The following is a 23,169-nucleotide window of genomic DNA, read 5'->3' as shown; positions in this document are numbered from 1 at the left end:
AGAAGAAGAAGAAGAAGAAGAAGAAGAAGAAGAAGAAGGAGAAGAAGAAGAAGAAGAAGAAGAAGAAGAAGAAGAAGAAGAATAGTGGTAAGGGGTAGGCAACTAGGATTAAATGACTTGTGCAAGGTCACCAGGATAGGAAGCATTTGAGGTCAAATTTGAACTCAGGTCCACCTGATTCCAGGGCTGATTCTCAATCCACTGAGCCATCTAGCCATCCCTGTTCAGGGCGGTGTGTTTTTTTTTTAATTAAAATAAATTTTTAAAAATTAAAAAACAAAAAGATGAAGTCAGGACACTAAGAAAAGCAAGAAGGGAAAAGATATTTGGCTGAAGCACAGCAGGGAAAGAGAACCAGGGGGACTTGCCTGGCTTACTCTAGCCAGTTCTGAATAGCTAACATCAGAAGGAGATGAGAAGGGCAGTACCCACCCGAATGTCTCCAGCATCAAGACTGCACTCACTCCAAGCAGAAGCAATGCTGCTATTGAGGCAGGAGCCTGATCTTTGTAGGTCCAGCTCATCCTCATAGACCTCAGCTGCAATCTCTTCCCGAGGAGGGGCGCCTGGGTTCAGGAACTAAAGGTAATAGAGTTGAGAGGGGAAAGTCTCTTTCATCTAGGCTTCCCTCCTTTTCTGTTCTAGTGCCTTACCCCATCCCATATATTCCCTTTGTCTTGCCCTTTACCCCATTTTCCTGGGATCTTCAAATGATTCCAAGAAGAATCAAGCTAGGATTCTGATGAAAAATGAGGGGTTCTCTATCCCCTCCATTAGGAACAGCCTTATTGATATATTTTTTTAGGTCTTACCAAGTCACTGAAAGTATGACCGTCACTCCCAACCCAAGGGTCTCCACTATTTCTTAACTCCCCCCCCCATATATTAGAAAGACAATATAGAGACTGTTTCCCCCTCCCATCAGATGCCATATGATTCCTTTCCATTTCTTTGGTTTTGCCTTCATACCACTTACCTCATTTTATCTCTACCCTTTACTGAGACAAGGGCAGGGGGCAGGAGGTTGATGAGAGCCTGTTGGTTTCAACAAGACAAATATCTACAACTATGAATTTGGGGTGACTTCATTCTCTCAAATCCTCCAGGGAAAAAATAAGAGAATGCCAATAGGGAGGTAAGCAGGCTAGGAGGACTCACCTTGGGGATAAAGAGCAGAGCCAGAGTCGTTGTGACTGTGCCATGGGTGTGGATAAAGAAGAGGAGTAGAGTCCAGTCTGGGTGTAAGGAGGGGACCAAGATGAACCTGTGAGTTAGAGTGGGAGCAGGGAGAGGAATAGACTCAATCGCACCTGATACCCACCTGTTTCGTTGGTCTTCTTGTCCTTCTATTCTGAGAGCTGGGATGCGACATGGGGGGTGGGGGGGAGGGTCCTGACCTTTGCATATCTCAATACCAACCTTTCTTTCAAGGCCCAGCTTAAGTTCCATCTCTGTGAAGTCTTCCAGACAACTCCAAAAGACTGAATTAAATGACCGATCCCTCCCAACTCTGCTTTCCCTTTGAACTGCAACACTTAGTCTGTCCTATTCAATACAGTACATAATTACACGTTCTAGGGTTGATTATTGTTATTTTGTGTCTCCTCACCTCAAATATAATGCAGTATAATTCAGTAAATGCCAGTGCCTTTCCCTGAGATTATCTCCAATTTATCCTGCATATATCTTGTTTGTGCTTGTTTGCATGTTGTCATCCCCATTAGACTGTAAGCCCCTTAAAGGCAGAAAATGTTTCTGTTTTTGTTTCTCCAGCTCAGTATGCATGTTGACTTTATTTGAGCAAATCCTTATTGAATGTATGATTTGTGCACTGTGCTGGTCCCTGGGAGAGATACAATGATAAATGAGGTAGGGTCTCTGCACTCTAAAGACTGACAATCTAGAAATTCACTCTTTTATTTCTTTGTGTTTCTTAAGCTCTTAGCTGGGCATATAATAAACTTTAAGTAAAGTGACTGATTCACAAGGGACTAAGACTATTTAGGTTGGGAGAAATGGGGATGTGCTAAAAGGGTGGGCAAGTTCAGAGACTGAGAGATTAGGTTTGTGGATGGGCCACAATTAAGAGTACATGAATGAGGAAGTGTTCTTACCTGGCTGCATGGAAGGCAGCAGACACTAGAAGTTCATTGTGTAGAGCGATAGTCATGTAGCGTGGCTCGTGAAAGGCAGAGGGCACTGCCCGGGTAGCATAACAGAGAAAACTACCCCAACAGAGGAGGAGCATCTCAGCTTGGAGAGAAGAGAGTCAGAGGCAGGAACACACTGATTAGCAACCAAGGTCAAAGGCTCTAGTCCTTTTTTATTGCTCAGAGGTATGTGGGAATGTGGGGCCTCTGGGGAGGGATAGGGAGGAAGAGAGGATGGGGGACGTTAAGGAGAAGAACTGCTGATATTAGGAGGAAAGAAGAGAGGAGATTTGAAGGATTTGGAGAAGGGTTTAAGCTGGGGACAGGAATAGGGCATCTCACCCACAACCATGATGTAGTCCCAGCGGTCATAGTGGCAGAGATAAAAGTGACGGCCAGCAGATGTGTGACCACGAATAACCAAGGGTGCATGATGGACTCCCCTTTCCAGGGTGCCTACTGTCCAGGCTACCAGGAAAAACAGAACCAAGAGCAAGAGAAGTCCAAGGCGCCTCAGCAGCCGGCCACTGCTCAGGTGGGGCCCCCGCTGGGCTGTTCTGGACAGGAACAATTGTAGTACTCTATAGAGAAAGGAAGAGTCACATCTCTTACCTCTGGAGTTGAGGTATGGAAATGGTCAAATTAATTGATGGGAGAGACTAGGAGGGCAGAGGGTAGATTATGGAGTGATTGAAGAGGGGCTTGAGGATAGTGGGAGAGGTTATATAGTGATGGGGAGGACAGAGGGATAGATTATATGTGAATTTTACATGAACAGTGTTCCATTATATATTATATAAGTATATATTATCATATATTATAATTATACTTGAATAGAATGATTGAGGAGGGTCTTGAGGATAGTGGGAGAGGTTATATAGTGATGGGGAAGACAGAGGGGTAGATTATATATGAATTCTACATGAATTGAGGGTTCCATTATGTATTATATATTGTAAGTATATATTATTATATATTATAATTATACATGAATAGAGTGATTAAAGAGGGGCTTGAGGATGGTGGGAGAGGTTATATAGTAGTGGGAAGGGAAGATGGATAGATTATATATGAATTATACATAAGTTGAGCAGTTACATTATATATGATAATTTAATGCCACATAATTATCACATATAATAATTCTGTATTATAATATACATGAATAGAGTGATTGAGGAGGGACTTGAGGATGGTGGGAGAGGTTATATAGTGATGGGGAGGACAGAAGGGTAGATTATATATGAATTATACATGAATTGAGTATTTATAGTATATATTATAATTATGTTAACTATGTATTATAATTATACATGAATAGAGTGATTGAGAAGAGGCTTGGGGATAGTGATAGAAGTTATATAGTGATGAGGAAGACAGGGGATAAGTTATATATGAATTATACAGAATTGAGTGTTTATATTATATATGATAAATATATATTATATAATTATCGTACACATGATAATTATACATAAATAGAGTGACTGAATAGGTTTGAAGATAGCGAAAGAGGTTATATAGAGATTGGGAGGGCAGAGGGGTAGATTATATATGAATTATACATGAATTGAGTATTTATATTATATATGATAACTATTATATAATTATCATATGTAATTATACATGAATAGAGTGATTGAGAAGAGGTTTGAGGATAGTGGGAGAGATTATACAGTGATGAGGAGAACAGAGGGGTAGATTATTTATGAATTATACATGAATTGAGTATTTATATCACATATATGTTACATATTATATATCATCATATAATACTATATATAATTACATGCTATATAATAATTCTATATTATACTTATACATGAAGAAAGTGATTAAGGAGGGGCTTGAGGATAGTAGAAGAAGTCATATAGTGCTGGGGAGGGGTCTGAGTACAAAGCTGGGTGGGTTATAATGGGAAGGGGCTTAAGGACTCCAAGGGGTCAATTATGGAATCAGAAAAGCAGGATGATCATTTTGGGATCCACATTTGAGAAATGCTTCCTTACAGTGAAAGAAGTGAGTTGGGCCCTGGGGTTGTGCTTTCTGATGAATATAGAAAACCAGAAGCCTGGGTTGGGGGGCTGGAGCTGAGGTGGTCTTTGCCCTCAGGCACTACCTGTACAGCTTGAGCGTGATGGTGCCGTAGACAATAGCAAAGCCAAGCAGCCGCACCCACCGAAGAACAATGCAGCGGAATACGCTTGGCTTGAAGTAGAGGATGAAGACCTAGGGGAGATGAGGGGGGCGGTCAGGACCTGGAACAGCTACTGTTAAGCTCTAGTCTTTTCCCCCTTTCCCCTACCCTTGACAGTTCCATCCCTTCACAGTTTGGGCGGGGGGGCTTTCCGGGAACCAGAGTATGGGGTGCTTCCTCCTTGATAACTCCTAGCTGCTTAGAGGGTGAGGAGAGGGAACCCAGGGACATGCAGAGCCCTAACTAAGGAGGTGACAGTGACAGTTGGAAAAGGAAAGAGATGTGAATACTTAAGGAGGTGAGGGAAAAACCTGGGGGTTGGGGTGCCCAGGCCACAGACTCACAGGAAAGTAGAGCAACAGAGATCCAAAGAGGATGGTCTCCAGTAATATGACCCCAGATGCTCGAATCGTCTGCAAGCCCCAGAGAAGAGGGAGGTTTCTGAGAGCAGGCATGGCAGTGGGCATGGGTGGATTGGAGGGGGGGGGGAGTCTTAGTTTTACTTCAGCCAGTGGTATTCTTCCGGTCTAAATATCCTCCATCCATGCCCCACCTCCACTCTGTCATTAACCCCAGCAAGATGATGTAGTTAGAGCAGCTAAAGCCTAGAGTCAGGAAGATCTGAGGTTAAATCCTGCCTCAGACACTTCCTAGCTGTGTGACCCTGGGCAAGTCACTTAACCATGTCTGCCTCAGTTTCCTTGATTGTACAAAAGGGGGATAATAATAGCACCTACTTCACCGTGTTGTTGTGTGGATTAAATGATTTGTAAAGCACCTGACACATAGTAGGTGCTCAATCAATGTTTGTTCCTTTCCTTTTTATTCTTTCAGGTCCCAGCCACACTCCTGACCCATCTTTATTGCCACCAGCAGACCATTACCCCCTCCCCCAATTCTATTTTCCCCACTTACAATGCTAGCCCCACCAACTCTCACACAACTGGTAGCCTGGCCACCAATTCCCTACTCCTCCCAGACTGGGCCACAATGATCTCGTCTGGCCTTGGCCCAATCAAACAGCATGGCTCTCTGCAGGGGGAACCCTGAGAAAGAAGGTCTTGTGGGGAGTATGATGCTGGAGAAGGGGGATCGAATCAGGCTTGCCTTGCTCCTGCGGCAGTGGTAGGAAATCAGCATGCTGAGAAAGACGGCCAACATGCAACAGGCTTGGCAAACCAACACAGCTGCTCTGAGCACCTGCGTCTCCTCCACCAGGCATGGTGTGGCATCCACACAGCTGGCACAGCCCTCTGGGCATGGCTGGCATCGAAGCAGCCGGCCAGAATTGCTTCTCAGGGCTCCGTACTGTCCCATAGGTTCTGCAATGCTCTCATCCACCCCTGTAAGACAGATCTCCGGTGTGAAGGAGAGGTGTTGGACACGAACCCCCCCCCTCCTGAGGCTTCTTACCTAATGTCCTACCAAACCCCCCTATCATGGGGTCACCCTACTTCCTCTTCCTTTTGGTAATCCTTGGTCAAGTGGGATGATTGAAGAGACTCTTCTAAAAAAATCTCCAAGGAGATGTTTTAAACACTAGAAGTAAAAGGGGGGGTGGGGGGGTGGGAACATGGCTCAGGGTTCCTATTGATCCATATTGATCTGATTTACATCCTTGGCTCTACCTTCTATCTCTTACACTTTCTTCTCAGTTACTTTGCCCTTTCCCAACCCCTACTTTGGTTCCCATAGGAGTTTCAGGCCTTTCCCCTCATTCCTCTTCTCTCAGGATGTGCTCCCAGCTTCTGCTCCTTTCTCCCTCCATAGTATTTCTCTCATTCAATCAATAAACATGTAGTAAATGCCTACTATGTGCCAGGATTGTGCTAAATACTAGAGAGAGAAAAAGAGGCAAAATACAGTTCCTGCCTTCAAAGAGCTTACAATTCAACAAGGGAGACAACATTCAAACAAATACACAAAGCAAGTTACATACAGGATAAACAAGAAATAATTAACAGGAGGAAGCACTAGAATGAAGACTTGCAATAAAAGAAGGGAGGTCCTCAGTAGGAGGAATTGAGGAGGGAAAGTGTTCCAAGGATGGTTGAGGTTAGATTGTTCCAATCTGGAGAAAAAAAAGACACAACTGACAAGATCTGAGGTACCTACCCCTGGGGAGACTGGGTCCATAGAAGCCAGGTCGGCAGCGGCAGAGGTAGCGGCCAAGGACGAAGCCATGACTCTCCAGGGGTACACACTGCAAGGAGAGACAGGCCCTGCATTGGCATGGGAAGTGGGAATTTCTGGCTAGTCTTTTGTCTCTAGGTAAATCATTCTCTCCCCACTAAAGAATACCATCAATATCCAGCAGCTCTATGGGGAATCCTATTTTGCCCTGGTCATACTCTTAGTAACGCCCCACCTCCCTCCATATCCCTCTGTCCCTGCCTCTGGCCTGGAGGTTAGGAATCAATCAGAAGTTTTTTGCCCTTCTTATAACCACAGGCTGTCTCTTGCTTCAGGGCACCTAAAGGGCATAGTAGATAGAATGCTGGGTTTGGAGTCAGGAAAACCTGAGTTCACATCCAGCCTCAGGCAGTTACTTGTGTCATCCTGACCAAGTCACTAAGTTTCCTCATCTGACAAATGAGCTGAAAAAGGAAATGGTAATCTACTCTAGAATTTTTGCCAAGAAAACCCCAAAAAGGAGGTCATGGAGAGTTAACAAAACTAGACAACAAATCCCTTGTTTCAATGGTTCCCTTTTGTGCTCTCTCTCCAAATCCAGTCTTTTTAGCACTCTGTTGGATGGAAAGACTGTAAATATCTTTCTGGGGCCATCTGGCTTCAGTAGAAGACTGCATATCCCATCAGAAGGGATGTCAGGAGAGCAGGAGGCCAAAGCCAGTCCTTTATTTCTCCCTAAGTCATCCATCTGGCCAAGATAAGGAGGGAACAGGGTCTAGGCTGATGCAGGGAATAGATGATCACATCAAAAGTGAGTGATCCTCACATCTATATCTTGATCTCCAACCTCAGCTCAGAGTTCTAATTTCAGTTTTCTCACTCCATAGAAGTCAAGTTTGTTGACTTGACCTCTCTTTCTTCAAAATGCTTACCTATCCCTATCTCCAATTTCTCTATTTCTTTCTTTTTAAACCCTTACCTTCTGTTTTAGAATCAAGACAATTAATACTAATCATAATAGAAACTACAAGGGGGCAGCTAGGCAGCTCAGTGAATTCAGAGCCAGTCCTAGAAGTCCTAAGTTCAAATCTTGATTTCATGATAGAAGAGGAGTAAGTGTTAGGCAATTGGAGATTAAGTGACTTGCCCAGGGTTACACAGCTAGGAAGTGTCTGAGGTCACATTTGAACCCAGGACTTTCTGCCTCCAGGCCTAGCTCTCTATCCACTGAGCCACCTAGTCACCACTTCTCTATTTCTTTTGATGACTATATATGTAAGTACAAAAGGCTCTAAGCTTTGTTCATTTTTGACGCTTCCCTCTTTTTCATCTCCTATAGTCATTCCATTGCCAAGTCTTGTCTGTTCTATCATCACAATCTTCCTCTCTTACTCACCCTGTCCTGGTCCAGACTCAACATTTTTTCCCTTAAGCTCTAGAAATAGTATTCTACTCACTTCCTGCCACCAGTTTATCCCTTTCCAGTTCAATTCAATAAATAATTATTAAGGACCCGAAGAAAAAAAATTTTTAATGAAAAAATTGTTCCTGCCCTCGGGAGGAGTTGAAATTTGTGGGACTGGACAAGAATTAAGAGTGCATGAATGAGGATGTGTCCTTGCTTGCCTGAACAGAAGAGCTTATTTTCTTCTGGGGGGATAAGACATGTAATCATATAATAAATATGAAACTGAATGACTTGGTGCATAGAGAGCCAGGCCTGGAGTTGGGAGGTCCTGGGATCAGATCTGGCTTTAGACACATCCTAGTGGTATGACCCTGGGCAAGTCACTTAACTCCCATTGCCTAGCCCTTACTGCTCTTCTGGCTTAGGACCAATATTTAGTATAAACTCTAAGAAGATCAGGGTTAAATAAATATGAAGCTAACACCAACAACCAGAGGTTCAAGAAAAGCTTCCTATAGTGGCAGTGGTAACAGGAGCAAATTAACTGAGCCTTGAAAGAAGCTAAACTTTCTAAGAGGTAAAGGAAGAAAAGGATACACTCTAGCTTTGGGGAAGGCATGGCAATGTTCTGAAAACAGTTAAATAGAACAAATTGGCTCAAGCGCAGAGTTTGTGAATAATAATAATAATAACTGAGTAACATGGTAGATGAACCCAGGGCATGAAGTCAGGAAGACCTGAATTCAAATTCTGCTTTAGAGACTTACTAGCCACTTAATGGCCCTAGGTAAGTTACTTACTCTCATTATGTCTCAGTTTCCTCATCTATAAATTAGGGGTAATAATAGCACCTGCCTCCCACTATTGTAATAAGCAAATGAGAAAATACATGTTAAGTGCTTTGCAAACCTTAAGTCACTGTTAGCTATTAATTATTACTATGGCACCCTCCTATAACTGTACCTTTGTACAGCCTGTTCCTCTATGCCTGGAATGTCTTTTCTCCTAGCGGCAATAGGAAGCCATTGTAGATTTTTGTGGAGGGGAGGGATATGCTCAGAGCTATGCTTTAGGAAGATTATTTTGGCAGTCGTGTGGAGGATGGATTAGAGAGGAGCCTGAAAGCAGAGAGGGAAATCAAGAGGCTGTTATGATATCCCAGATGAAATGTAAGGGGGGCCTTGACTGGGGGGCTAGGGGGAGGTGTGTGGCCATGTGAATCTAGAAAAGGGGATAAATTTGAGAACTGATATGGAAGCAGCGTCCCTAAATGTGGCAATTGATTGGATATGGTGGAGTGGGGCAAGGGAGAAAGAGGAACCCTAAGTGGGTGAGCCTGGGCAAATGGAAGAAGTAGAGAAGTTTAGAAGGAGAGAGCTGTTTAGGGACAGAAGATGACAAATTCATATTGGACATTTTAGATGCCTGCCAGACATCAGTACTAAGAACTGACTTCAAGTCTCTTTCCCAGTTGTAGCTTACATTTCCCCCTTCTTCACATTGTAGTTAAACAGGACTGCTCACTGTACCCCCATTCTCCTCTTGCTCTCTTTTGGTCTCTGCCTTTGTTGAAAACAATCTTGTCTAGAATTTGCCCTTTTCCCTGCCTTCTCCACTTGTTGAAATCCCTTCTTTCCTTCAAGGATCAGTTCTATCATTTCCTTAATGAGACACTCCCTGATTTCCCCAAAAGAACATTATCTTTTCCTTATCAGTATTCTCATAACACTGTCTTGACTTCTGTTTTTCACTTGTACATTCTGTATGGCCATTATTTGTGTATGTCTTTCCATTAGACTGGAAGCTCCTTGAGAGTAGAGTCTGTGTCTTATTTCATGGTTCTTTCTCTAATATCTGCCACAGTACCATGCAGATTTTTTTTTTTGAGTTGAATCTGATTAATTTTTTTTTTGAGTTGAATCTGATGAATTTATTCAGCAGGATGGAACTTGGAGAATCTTTGCTCAACCTATGACATTCTCCAAAAAGAGAAATAAATAGTAGGAGATAAGAAGAGAAGAGAAGAAAGAGGAGGGAGAGACTGTACTTTTAGTGGCTTAATGGGCTAGAACAATGGTAATAAAAATCATAATGGAATCTATGAGGGGGCAGCAAGGTGGCTCAATGAATTGAGAGCCAGGCCTAGAGACAGGAGGTCCTGGATTCAAATGTGACCTCAGACACTTCCTAGCTATGTGACCTTGGGCAAGTCACTTAATCCCTGTTGCCTAGCCCTTACCACTCTTCTCTGCCATGGAATCATAATACAATATTGATTCTAAGATGGAAAATAAAGTTTTTTTTTAAAAAGAAACAATATCCATGTCATAGTCACTTACTTTCAATAGAATTTGGTTGTTGTCCATTCCTTAGGAGAGTTATCCAGTTGTTTATCACATTGGAGACTATAGATATCCCCCAGATATGGATGATTCAGAGTGAGACTTTCCCTTCTCTTGAAGAATCCACTTCAAAAACACACCCTACTCATGAATCAGATGATCATTTTTGTAGAGCTGGGGCCCACAACGTATGGCCATATCTGGCTCCACCTCTCGACCTGCCAGTCCAGGCAGAGCCCCAGGATGTGCCCCAGGGGGCCCTTCAGCCCCCGCCCCAGATTCCAGCATTTTCCACCTCTATCCTCCTCCTTCCGCAGGCGTTTATGGCTCTCACGGCCAAAAAGGTTGCCAACCTTTGTTGTAGAGGAAGGGTAATTCTAGGGGACCCATCTACATTAGCTTATAATTCTATAATGTCTTTGCTTTCTCAGAAACGGTGTGTATATATTTTGGGGACACTTACTTTTGAGGGGACGCTCAGTATGTGGGTGCACACTTTCATCTCTATTTCATTTTAGAGACATCTTCATTGGAATGAAAGCCTTGAGTTGACTTCTATCCAAGGCAGGTGTGAGATTTCATAGAATTAGGAATCATAGATTTTGAGCTGGGAGAGACCTTAGAGGTCATCAAGTCTGACCCCCTCATATTATGGATGAGGAAACTAGGGCCTAAAGGGGTTAAATAGTTGGCCTGAAGGTCACCAAGACAGGAAATGGCAGAGCTGGGATTTGAGCCCAAATCATTACTTCAAATCAATTGGTCAACAATCATTTATTAAGTTACCTACTATATGGTAGGCACTATGCTGAGTCAATGCACACCTTTGAATCAACACTCCTCCCTTCTATCATGTTTATTCAGAATAAATATGAGGTGGGCCTTTGGTAATCCAGGACTTCCTCTAGAACCTGGAGTTGTAGACTCAACCATCACCTCTTCTCAGCTCCAGTCCATTGGTCATAATGCCTCAGTACTGATATCTGTAGTCACCTTTCTATTCTTTTTATCCTTTTAACTGTGTCTCCATAGTCTGCTCTCTGTCACCCCAATCACCAGGAAGGGTCCCTAGCAGGGAAAAAACCCTGAAGCACCAAGAAGGAATATGCACAAGACACACTAGCAGCTTTAGGGGAAATAGTTGGGGACAGAACAGAAATGGGCTTCCTTGACATCCTTTACCCTTTCCCTCACTGAACTCTCTGGGCCACCATTATAGTCTCATTTCAAACTGTGGAGCTTGAGATTTCAGCTTGTTTTTGCAGCTTCTGAGACTTGAGTGATGGGAAAAGGAAATTGGACATGAACTGAAATCCTGGAACAGGAAGTCCCCCCAAAACCCTCCCATCCCAACCCCCAACCATCCATACCTGGGTGCTATTGAGGTCACACTGGTGTGTATTGGAGAACCAACCAGGGCCACTGGCACATTGATCGATGTCCACATTCTGAAGCTCAACATCCATCTGCACCAACCCCCTGGAGCAGGAAGGGTGGGGAATGGGACACCTGTACCACCTTCTCCTTGTCCATGCTTTTTTTGGGAGAGCCCCTTCTCTAGCAGGGACATAACTCTCCCAGCTCCCCCTCCCAGTGCTCCCTGAGCTTTTTGGCTGCTTTGATGGCTCTCCAAGGAATTTGAATTTAAAGGGATTTGGGGATAGAAGGGTAATGTTGCTGGGACAGATGGAACTGGGCTGAAGCTCTTCTTCTCAGTCCACGACTAGGGGAAAGGATGAGTCTAGGGGATACTGTCACTGAGAAGAGGGCTGGGGCTCTGTCACAAAAGGATTTACAGACTAACTCAACCCAGTCTTCCATGAAAACACACACACACACACACACACACACACACACATATACACACACACACTACCTTCCTTCTCTCCTCATTTCAGGAATGTGTTCATTGTCATGAAGAGGTGAAGATGAGTCAGAGCACCACTGAGCCCCAACTCAGCTGCTCACACTCTACTTCCTAGCTCTGGGAAAATGGGGGAGGGCTGGACACAGGTGCCTGCTAGGTGGTGAGGTGCCCTGCTTGGGGTGGGGGGTAAGATTGGGGAGCCAACAGTCAGAAATGAAATGAACACCTGGGACAGTCTCCCTACCCTCTCCAAGGCTGACCATGAAATCTTTGCTTCCTCTTTCCCAGTAGCATTTTGAGTGCTTGGGTGTCCCAGGTTCTCTGTTTGATTTAATTGGCTTTTTTTTCATGGATTGTGAAGGAGCTGGGGAGGAGGAAGGGTCAGATGTTCAGGAGCACCGGGTGCCCCACTGGTAAAAGGCAGAGCAGATTTGATCTTCTTAATCAATGGGCAGTGCACAGTGCAATAAGCTTGGGATCCTGGGATATTGGAAAAAGTCCAAAAGGATTTGGCAGCTGAGGTAGCTCCCAGAAAGGACAAACCTCCTGAAACTCAACTGTCCTTAGGGAGGCCCTCTCTGTGTTTTAGGGGGGCAAGAGACAACATCTGGGCTAGCTTCACACATAGCTTGGAAGTAAAGGTTGTATAAGATCATTATTTTTTCTCCTTTCCTCCCATCTTCCACACAACAGAAAAGTGCTCACCTGTTTGCACATGTCTCTACACAAAGATAAATACACACACGTCTGCATCTATATATGCCTACATACACAGTACACTTATGGACAACCACAGACACTTGTACATTGTACCTAAGCCTGTTGTGTATGTATATATGTTTGTGTGTGTGTGTATGTGTGTAGAAAGAGAGCTATATTTGCGTACAAACCCAAACATGGAGACAGATACACAGAAATATTTGTCGATTGCTATGCAAAACATGCATGCCAGCCCAAGCAGGTAGATAAGACATACATACTGTCAAAAATGTGTCCTCGATTCCTATATCTATGCCCACAAAGATGCCCAAGAAGGGATAGATATATACCTACCAGGATGCACATGTTTGCATATATGTACACAAGTACTGATTTTATAATTATGTGTACATTTTACTTACATAAACAGTATATGTGTGTATATACATGTATATGTTATTTATACACAAATGTGCAAGAAAAACACACACTTACCTGACCTCAGGACTGAGATCCGGCTTGAGCCCATAGAAGGTAGTTGAAAGCTCAGTTAGCCAGCCAGGTCGGAGTCGACCCCCCTGACACTCCAGAAAGGGGGGTGAGAGGTGAACATGACTTGTGTCACCTACATACCCATCTCCCCGTGGCCATTTGGGGCTGTCCAAGCTGCCCAGGTCATTGCTCAGCACTCGCTTTCTTAAGGCCACAGTGACTCCAACACCAGCTGGAATTGCTTCCTGGACTCTAGTCATTGATAAATCCTGCAAGAGTGTCTCCTCTCCTGTCCTGGTGGCCCGAAGTGCCAGCTGAGGCAGGGAAGCACCAGGAGCTGGATTGAAAGTCAGTGATGCCCGGTATGCCCTTGGGTCACCCTCAGCCACACTTCGTACCAATGCTTGGTACCACTCTATATCCTCTTCCACACTGGACTCTCGGATGTCATTGGCCTGGAGCAGCATGTTGAGGAAATTTGCAGCTTGTGCCAAAGTGCCTGCAGCTCCCTGAAGGATTGGGGGGAGTCCCAGGCTGCTCCCTGATCCTTGTGCCTCATAGCGCCTACTGCAGTTGGCTCCAGCCAGTTTCTGGGCATCTCCAGAGTAAAGGAAAGCCAAGGCTGCCCCTGCCCCTTTTGGGGGTACCCAAGAGGGCACAGATCCTAGTTTGCCTTGGGAAGTCAGGGGGGGTAGAGAACGAGGGTCCCGGGGAATACCCAGGACCCAGTCACAGAAGAAACACCAACTCAGTAGCCCCCAAATGGCAGGGGGCATCACCTGTGCTCTGATGCCCAACCTCATACCAACTGCAATGGATTGCCCAGCCCCTGAGAGACTTCAGTATCCAGGTCACCTTAGATCAGTTCAGGAAAATCTGGGAAGAAGCTGGCTCCAACCTGGGGGAATTATTTTTTTGTGTGCTGGAACCATGCCTTTTCCCCTTGCTCTCTCCATCTCTATCTCTGTCTCAGGCTCGATCTATCTCAGCTATTTTCCCTTTCTCTTTAACCAACGTCATAGGCTGGCTCCTGGACGTAGGCAAAGGGGCCCTGCCCCTTCTCGCTCTCCAAGCACCACCCCCCCACCTCAGATACACTTAATCCTGGCATAACATCACCCCCCACCAATTCAGCCTACCCCCCCTATCCCAACATCTGCTCCAAATAGAGATAGACCCAGATGGGATGGAAGGGAAGAGAAATGGGATGGAAGAGAAAAGAGATGAGAGAATAGTCTGGAATTCTCTCTCTCTCTCTCTCTCTCTCTCTCTCTCTCTCTCTCTTTCTTTTCTCCCTTTCTCTCTTTCCTCTCTCCTTCTCTCCACTCCCATCCTCCACTCTTCTGTTTCCTTCCCTCCTTCCCTCCCTCCCATTCTCTTGCTCCATTAGGAGAGATGGGCAAATCCAGGATGGGGAGCCATAGCAACCGTGGGTGAGCTGGTGCCCCTCCCTTCCCACACCTATGTTGTACTCAGCCTTGTAGCAGGAACTCATCAGGCACGAGGAAAAGCTAGGTTGTATCCCTGGGCAAACCACTCTTCCCTCTTCCCTCCCTTAAATTTGGAGATGGGAGTGGGGGGAGTTGGGAAAGGGTTGGAGTGACTGCTGAGACCAGGGATCTTAGAAAAATAACAATAATAACAGAGCTATACAGCATCTTAAGGTTTGCAAAGCTCTTTCTTCATCGTGACCCTCTCAAGTAGGTAGTGAAAATATCACTGCCCTCAATCACTAGGAATTATCTGTTGTGTTTAAACAAACTATATCAATATATTTATTAGAATATATAGTCACCCTCATTTCACACATTTGGAAACCGAGACTCAGGAAGTTTAAATTGCTAGCCCAACAGATAGTAAACAAGCATCTGAACCATGATTAAAGCCTTCCTCTCCTGACTCTCCCCACTATAACACAGCATGATGAGACCAGAACTACAAGGAATCTTCTAAACATTTTTGCTTTATAAAGGAGAAAATTTGGACCCAGAGAAAATAAGAGACTCACCCAAAGATACACAACAGGTGGATAGTAGAGCCAAGCCTAAAACTCAGATGTCCTAATGTTTTTTTCTACTCTGCCACAAACTGCAGCTACTACTGCAAAAGATAAGTACAATAATGATGAAGCAACAAAGAAAGATTAAGGAGATCTTTTCTTTTTTTTATTTGAAAATTTTTATTTAATTAATTAATTTAGAATATTTTTCCATGGTTACATGATTCAAGTTCTTTCCCTCCCTTCCTCCCACCCCTCTCCTGTAGCCAATGAGCAATTCCACTGGGTTTTGCATATGTCATTGATCAAGACCTATTTCCATATTATTGATATTTGCATTAGGGTGATCTGCTTCCCCAATCATATCCCCCTAGACCCATGTGATCAAGCAGTTGTTTTTCTTCTGTGTTTCTCCTCCCACAGTTCTTTATCTGTATGTGGATAGCATTCTTTCTCGTAAGTCCCTCAGAATTGCCCTGGATTATGGAATCACTGCTAGTAGAGAAGTCCATTACATTCGATTGTGCCATAATGTATCCATCTCTGTGTATATGGTTCTCCTGGTTCTGCTCCTTTCGCTCTGCATCAATTCCTGGGGTGTTCCAGCTCACGTGGAATAAGAAGATCTTTTCATGATTTTAGAAATTAGAATGTAAGCTCGTTAAGGCCAGGGACTCCTCACCCCTCCTGCCTTTTTTTTTGGGTCCTTGGTGTTTTTTAGCACAGTGCTTGGCCTTTAGTAGGTACTTAATAAATACTTGTCAATGTACTGATTTTAAGTTCATCTTTTTCCTCTCTTTCCTTTGTTGGCTTTTCTATTGTTATGCTTATATTACCAATATTCCCTAAGTGAAGAGAGAGCTATGTATTGAAGCCTGTATCTCTGGGTCCCAGATGCCTAAGAGAGACACCTGAGGTTGGGACAGCAGGATCCCTGTGGGAGGGCTCTCACAACAAAGCCCTTGCCCTTCCCTTCTACTCTCCAGTGACCTTTTCTATCATTGATGATCCCCCACCTACTTCCCAGGCTGTTTGCTGCCCTAGATCTACTTTTCCCTTTGATAGAGGTGAGCCTTGTCCCTTTCTTCTAAATTCCCTGCATCTCTTTTCTTGGATTTTCCTCAATCCTTGATGCTCCTGAGTTGGTCAGAAGGGAAAGAAAAAAACCTTCTCAACCTCATACAATGCACCATCTTTCTCAGGGTGCTCCATTGTTGTTCAGTCAGTTTTCAGTTCTGTCTGACTCTTCGTGACTCCATTTGGAGTTTTCTTGGCAAAGATACTGGATTAGTTTGCCAGTTTCTTCTCCAGCTCACTTGATAGATGAGGAGACTGAGGCAACAGAGCTAAGTGACTCATCCAGGGTCACACAGCTAGGAAGTATCTGAGGCTGGATTTGAATTCATGAAGATGAATCTTCCTGATTCCAAGCTCTATCCCCACTGTAAATCCAACTTAAGCAGCAGAGGAAGAATGGTGATGAGACCTACAGTGGCAACATAGTACAAAGGATTTAGAATTGGACTTTTTTTTTTTTAAAGGAAATTAAAAAGAGTTCGAAAATCTGGCTTCAGACACTAGTTGTGTGACCCTGGGCAAGTCAGCTTAGTCCTGTTTACCTCAGTTTCTTAATCTGTAAAATGAGTTGGAGAAGGAAATGGCAAACTACTCCAGTATCTTTGCCAAGACCCCAAAGGAGGTCACAAAGAATTGGACTCCAAGGCTGACTCTACTCACTGTGCCACCTAGCTGCCACCTGTATCTTTCCTATTACAAAAAGTAGTGCCTATAACTTGGTGTATATGGGTCCTTTCTTTTTTTGTCATTCATCTTTGGGCACATGCTAGCAGTGGAATCTGCTTTAACTTCTTCATTTTACAAAGAAAGAAATTGAGTCTCAGAACACATTGAAGTGGCATGCCCAATGTCACACAGAAATTGTATCAGGACTATAATAGGTCTATTGAATCACAGAGACTTCAATAACTATCTAGAGTGTCTTAAAAATGCCTCACCCTGCCCTACTCCCTCCAAAATTTAAAAAAAAAAAAGCTGAATAGATTGGGCCCTCCGATTCTAGGACTTAATCACCAAGTTCTTGGGTGGAAGAAATATGAAAAATGTTTCTGTGTGTTATGGGGATGACCTCATGGAGCCTGGCACATGCCCTGGGTTCAGGGGAATGGACATATGGGAATGTGTTCTTATTAAAGGATATGTGTAACATTGCAACTCTTGGTTGGTACTTTCAACTTTATGATTATCTTGAGCCAGAAATTGCTGTCCTCTTAGCATAGGAGGAATAGCTTCACTTTGGGACTCTCTCTTCTCCCATGAATTCTCATGAGTGGAAGATGAGAATGGTAGAGATGAATGTTGGGGAGGAATCCATTAAGATAACTGCAACCAGGGGCAGTTGAGTAGCTCAGTGGATTGAGAGTCAGGTCTAGAGACAGGAGGTCCTAGGTTCAAATCAGGCCTCAGACACTTCCCAGCTGTGTGACCCTGGGCAAGTCACTTGACCCCCATTGCCCACCCTTACCACTCTTCTGCCTTGGAGCCAATACACAGAAGTTAAGGGTTTAAAAAAAAAAAAAAGGTAACTGCAACCAGTCCTGGAGAAACTAGTGGGAACCTTGGCTTTTGGGGGCAGGTAGGTGGGTCAGTGGACTGAGAGCCAGGCCTAGAGACAGTAAGTCCTAGGTTCAAATCTGGCCTCAGATACTTCTTAGACATGTGATCCTGAGCAAGTCACTTAACCCACATTACCTAGCCCTTACCACTTGGAACCAATGCACAGTATTGATTCTAAGATGGTGGATAAGGGTTAAAAAAAAAAAAAAGAGTTGTGTTTTCTTTGAGTTAACCTGGAATGGGTTCACCTTCATGAGGGGGCCTTTATCTTGGAAAGCATCAAGATTCCAGGGGCTTTTTGTGAGTTATTGCCAGCCTTTGAAAATCTAGAGGAGAGGGTACAAATCTTGTGCCAGAGTTTACCCCAACTGTGGCAGGTGTCTAAGGTGAAGACTCTATTGGTGTTTGGAATATAGAGATGGATTATTGCTCCTGAGAGATATCTCTTCCAATGAGATAGACCATGATCTTCATTGTCCAACATCTATATGTAATTTGAAGTGGAAGAGAGTGTTACTACCTTAAGGAGGAGGATGAGAATCAGGAAAGACCTGGTATAGGAAGTAGCCCCAGAACTTGAGAGAAGTTAGGAATTCACTATAATTAATTACATATATTAAAAACATCCAAAAAGGTAGGAAGACAACCCCCCTCCCGCCCCTATCCATGGCCATGGGTTCAGGAAGTGGAGCAGAAGACACTCCATCTAGAAATTTGAATGTTCATAGGGTTTGAAGAATGATGAGGGAGCAGATACCATACAGAAAAGCAGTCAATCAAGGAAAGGGGTAGCTTTTTCGAATGGGAAACTTTTCCCTTCCCCAATTCCTACCCCCCAAATCCATCAGTAAAAAAGAGAATTAGCTAAGGAGAAAAGCAGACTCAGAAAACCTAATTGAGCAACAACCCTGAAAAGATGCTCTGCACAAGGGAAGTTCCATAGGGATTCTATAAAGATAAAAAGGATTTCTAGACTCTTGAGTTGTCTTTGCCATACCTTTATGTGTGCCTCACTATTAATGCATATTTAATTTTGAACTCACTCTTTCCATGGATGATATCTATTTGTACTTATGGTTTATGGGGAAAATGTTTTGCAGTCACTGTTTTTTACTATGTCATCTTAGCCAATGCCTTTGCTAAAAGCAAATTATGTCTATTGATTGATTGTTAATGGGAAGCACACTTCCCATTTATGAGGGCCCATGATGTTAAGTGTGCAAATCCATAGGATTATCCCCTAAAACCCTATATTGCAGCTCGATTTTAAAATGAGTATGTAGTCTGTGGAAATATCCCAGAGAGAGTTCTACACTTCTTTTTATTCTTTTTTTTCCCACAGTACAATTTGTGTCCACAGGTGTTGATTGCCCAAGTAATATATATATGCCACTTGGATTAAAATAAATTTCCTAGACATTAGGTGAAACTAAGTTATAGAGGTTTTTTTCCCCCAGTAATTGGAATAGTATTTACTTTTCATAACCCCTAGATGATATTGAATCAAGACTAGGGGTTTGCTGGAGCCAGCTCATACTAGCTTATGAAAGCTGATTGTTAAATTTTCACTGTGAACATTTATACCTTGGAAGTCATCAAATGTAAAAATCAAAGCTTGATTTATTATTATTTTATTGATTGCTTAAGCTTAAGAAAGTCATGGAAAAATTTTTAATAATACAAATTAAACTTAAAAGTATATTGTGTATTTTTTGAGAATTGATTATTAAAATTTACCAGCACATCACTGATCAAGGCCAATACCTGGCCATATTCTTAGAAGTCAATTAAGTATGAGGAGATGGGAGGGAAAGGTAGGCTAGGAGTTAATAGGCTATATACTCTTTGGTAGGAATATTCTAATGGGGATATGTAGCTTTTGAAGAAGTCTTCCACAGGTGACTGGTTGGATATACTCTTAGGGAACCATTTGAATGGCAAACTGAATATAGAATTTTCTGATGGCCAAATTATATATTCTCTTCTTTGACTAGTTAATTCATAGAAACATACATTTTGAGCTGGAAGGGACCTTAGAAATCATCTAGTCCAAAACCCTGATTATTTTACAGAAACTGAGGCTCAATGAGGTTACACATCTAATCCCAGGTCACACAAGTAGTGGGATTTGAACTGGGATCCTTTTCACTATACCACATTCTATCTGTAAATTTACAAAAACAGCAGGACATGAATCAGGCATGGGCTGTTTTTGCAAATGAAGCACCCAAATATCACCAGGAATACTTATCAAATGTACCCTCACCAACATCACATATAAGTTTACTTTTTAGAACTAGATGGATGGGGGGAAGCTGGGTGGCTCAATGGTTTGAGAACCAGTTCTAGAGATGGGAGGTCCTGGGTTCAAATTTGATCTCAGACACTTTCTGGCTGTGTGACCCTGGGCAAGTCACTTGATCCCCATTGCCTATCCCTTACCACTCTTCTGGCTTGGAACCAATACACAGTATTAATTCTAAGACAGAAGCTAAAGGTTTAAAACAATTTTAATTAAAATTTTTTTTGGCCCATGCCTTTTTTTTTCCCAATTATCAGTTGAAGATACCAAAGATTTGGATGAACATTATCTACTCTCTCCTAAAAGAGAATTTTTGTCAACTTGTGTACTGCATAAAGATTTGGATTTGAATCTTGGTTCTATTACCTTCTTACCTATGTGGACCTTGGCAACCTCTCTGAGTCTATGTTTTAGCTTCTATAAAGATGGAATATATCCACGTTCTCTTCCAGGTCTAAAATTAGCTATGATTTCCTGAAGTTCATGGCCAGCGGCAACCAGTAGACAGTAGAGCAGGGGTCGGCAACATATGACTCTCAAGCCATATCTGGCTCTTTTGAGGGCCGGATATGGCTCTTTCTGCAGGAGCCATAAAGTCAAATTTTTTTCAGGCACTGTTATAGGAGCGCGCACTGTGAGTACTGTACAGCTCTCATGAAATTACATTTTTAAAAATGTGGCGTTTATGGCTCTCATGGCCAAAAAGGTTGCCGACCCCTGCAGTAGAGGGAGCTGCTGGGTCAAGACCTCATTTGATCATTTTTTATTAATTAGGGAACCCAGTATCTCCAGAATTTTACAGATGGGTAGGGAATTATCTGGAAACCAAGAATTCTGAATTCTCCATAGGTACCCTTGGATGCTGATTAAAAGAACTTTAATGATGATCTTCTCTTTTCATGATATGAGGGGATGATTTCTGGTTTGAGTAGATGGGATGGCTTAATCATGGGATCTTATTTGGAATTCTTCTTCATTGGGTCACCTTGACATACGTGGAGCAAATGAAGGTTCTAGATTTCATTCTTTTTGCTTTCTCTAAATCTTGCCCCAAGAGGCAGTTAGGTGCAAGAAATACAAAGACTGATATATCTGGATTTAAAATTCTATCTGTGATACTAGGTGTGTGATTTACATAGGCAAATCTCTTAACTTTTCAGCATACTTGCAGTTCAGGAGTCAATTTGCATTGTAGAAAGAAAGGAGTTTCCATGCCAACAGTTTCTCACACAGAAGCAAAGAGAAAACAAACAAATAAAAAAAAAAAAAACCTCTACATAATATTTATTCTTTCTAGCCTCTTACTCCACAGGCCCCTTTTCCTCCAGAACAAAATTGGATCAACCTGGATTAAATTACAGGGAAAGAGATTAGGAGGAAGTGCCAATATTTGTTTTTGGAAGGGGAAAGGCATAGGTTTGGATTTATCATCCTTATCACCAGGATAAATCTTATCTTTCTTACAATAATTTATATAGCACTTTACAGTTATAGAAGTACATAACCCTGGAGGGTGAGTATAAGCAAATAGTTTTTCCAGATGAGAAAAGAGACTGAGAGACTTGCCCCAGGACACAGAGGTAAATGGCTGAGCCATTATTTCAGTCCAGATCTTCTAATTCAGTGCTTTCCTTTATACCCGCATGCCTCAATCTCTTTTCCTGCAATAGATTTTCATCCCCAGCCATTATCTCCAATCCTATTTGAGGAGTTCAAATGGCACTGACTGGCTGGGCTCAGCCACCTGAGTCCAGGGCTCTGAACTACCTAGCAGTAATCTCCTGTAGTGGCAAGCCTTATGAGCTGTGGAAGATTACCAGCTATTCCAGGTCACAAGCAAGATATAGGCTTTACATGGGAGGAGGGAGAGGGAGATCCAGAGTGAGGACAGGCTAGCAAAGCTGCTGTGAAATCTAGAAGGCAACATGATGCAGTCGAAAAACCTCTGGAGTCACAGGACTTGGGTGCAAATCTCACCTCCGATGCCTACAGAATCTCTTAAATTGCTTAGGGCCTCAATTTTCTCATCTGAGAAAGGAGGTGGCTGGTTTAGATCTGATGTCCCTTCCAGAGGCAGATCTACAGACCTGATCAAGTTAGGTGAGAGAATGACACTTTGGATCCTTTCTTTGATTCTTTCTCCTTTCTTGTGTGAGAAGGCGAGTGGAAAGTTTAAATTCCCGGTGGTGAGGGTAAGGGAATCGGAAGGGGAAGAGGGAGAAGAGAAGAGAGAAGGAAGGGTGTAGAAAGAAGGGAAAAGGAGAAAGAGGGAGAAGAGAGAAAGGTGAGTAAGAAAGGAGAGGAGAAAAAAGGGAAGAGAAAGGAGGGAGAGAAGAGAGAAAGGAAGGGGGAAGAGAAACAAACAGGCAGATTGGAATGAAAAGAAGCACGTAGGCTTGGAAGCCTGCGTTACAATGAAGAAGAATGGATTTTTAATATACATAGGGAGGGTGCAAGATAGAAAGAGAGGAAAGCGCGTAAGCAGTGATGCCAAGTACGAGGTAGAAGGCACAATGTAAACCTGTACCCGAATATAACACAGCCACAGCCCCAGCAAAGAGGAAGTAAGAGAGTACAGCAGAAGACGAAGGCGTGGCTTCGTCTGGCACCTACCGGAAGTGACGCAAGGGTAGGGGCGGGGGTAGCTCACGGCGGCGGCGCGCGGCTGGGCTCCCGCCGGGCTCCCCCGCCTGTGCTCCCCCTCCCCTTTGGAGCTCCCGCCTCCTCCTTCCCTCTTGCGGCCTCCTCCTCCTCTTCTTCCTCCTCCTTCTTCTCCGCCCCCGCCTCCTCCTTCTCCTCCGCCTCCTGCTCGGTCGCCGCCGCCGCGCTCGATGAAGCGGAGGCCGCAGCGGCTGTTGGCGCTGTCGCTCCCGCTACCGGGGCCGCGGCGGGCGGGGCTCCGGCGGGGCCCAGCCTAGTCCCCAGCGGTCCGTCGCTCCGCGCTTC

At 43.6% G+C, this 23,169-nt stretch overlaps 1 protein-coding gene across 1 annotated transcript in view; it reads right to left on the bottom strand.

The window, feature by feature from the left end:
* The window catches only part of GPR179 (G protein-coupled receptor 179), a 20,145-nt gene extending 6,054 nt beyond the window's left edge, over positions 1-14,091 (bottom strand). The window contains exons 1-10 of the mRNA XM_044675111.1: positions 13,292-14,091; positions 11,601-11,709; positions 6,463-6,550; positions 5,455-5,690; positions 4,692-4,760; positions 4,270-4,379; positions 2,493-2,731; positions 2,115-2,253; positions 1,159-1,264; positions 433-579 (exon numbers count right to left, since the gene is read on the bottom strand). Coding sequence (XP_044531046.1) covers positions 433-579; positions 1,159-1,264; positions 2,115-2,253; positions 2,493-2,731; positions 4,270-4,379; positions 4,692-4,760; positions 5,455-5,690; positions 6,463-6,550; positions 11,601-11,709; positions 13,292-14,091 — 2,043 coding nt within the window. The remainder of the gene's footprint in view (positions 1-432; positions 580-1,158; positions 1,265-2,114; positions 2,254-2,492; positions 2,732-4,269; positions 4,380-4,691; positions 4,761-5,454; positions 5,691-6,462; positions 6,551-11,600; positions 11,710-13,291) is intronic.
* Between the last annotated feature and the right edge of the window lie 9,078 nt (positions 14,092-23,169).

The sequence above is a fragment of the Gracilinanus agilis genome, chromosome 4, assembly GCF_016433145.1.
Source record: "Gracilinanus agilis isolate LMUSP501 chromosome 4, AgileGrace, whole genome shotgun sequence".
Taxonomy (NCBI): Eukaryota; Metazoa; Chordata; class Mammalia; order Didelphimorphia; family Didelphidae; genus Gracilinanus; species Gracilinanus agilis.
This window is presented reverse-complemented; position numbering and strand designations above follow the sequence as displayed.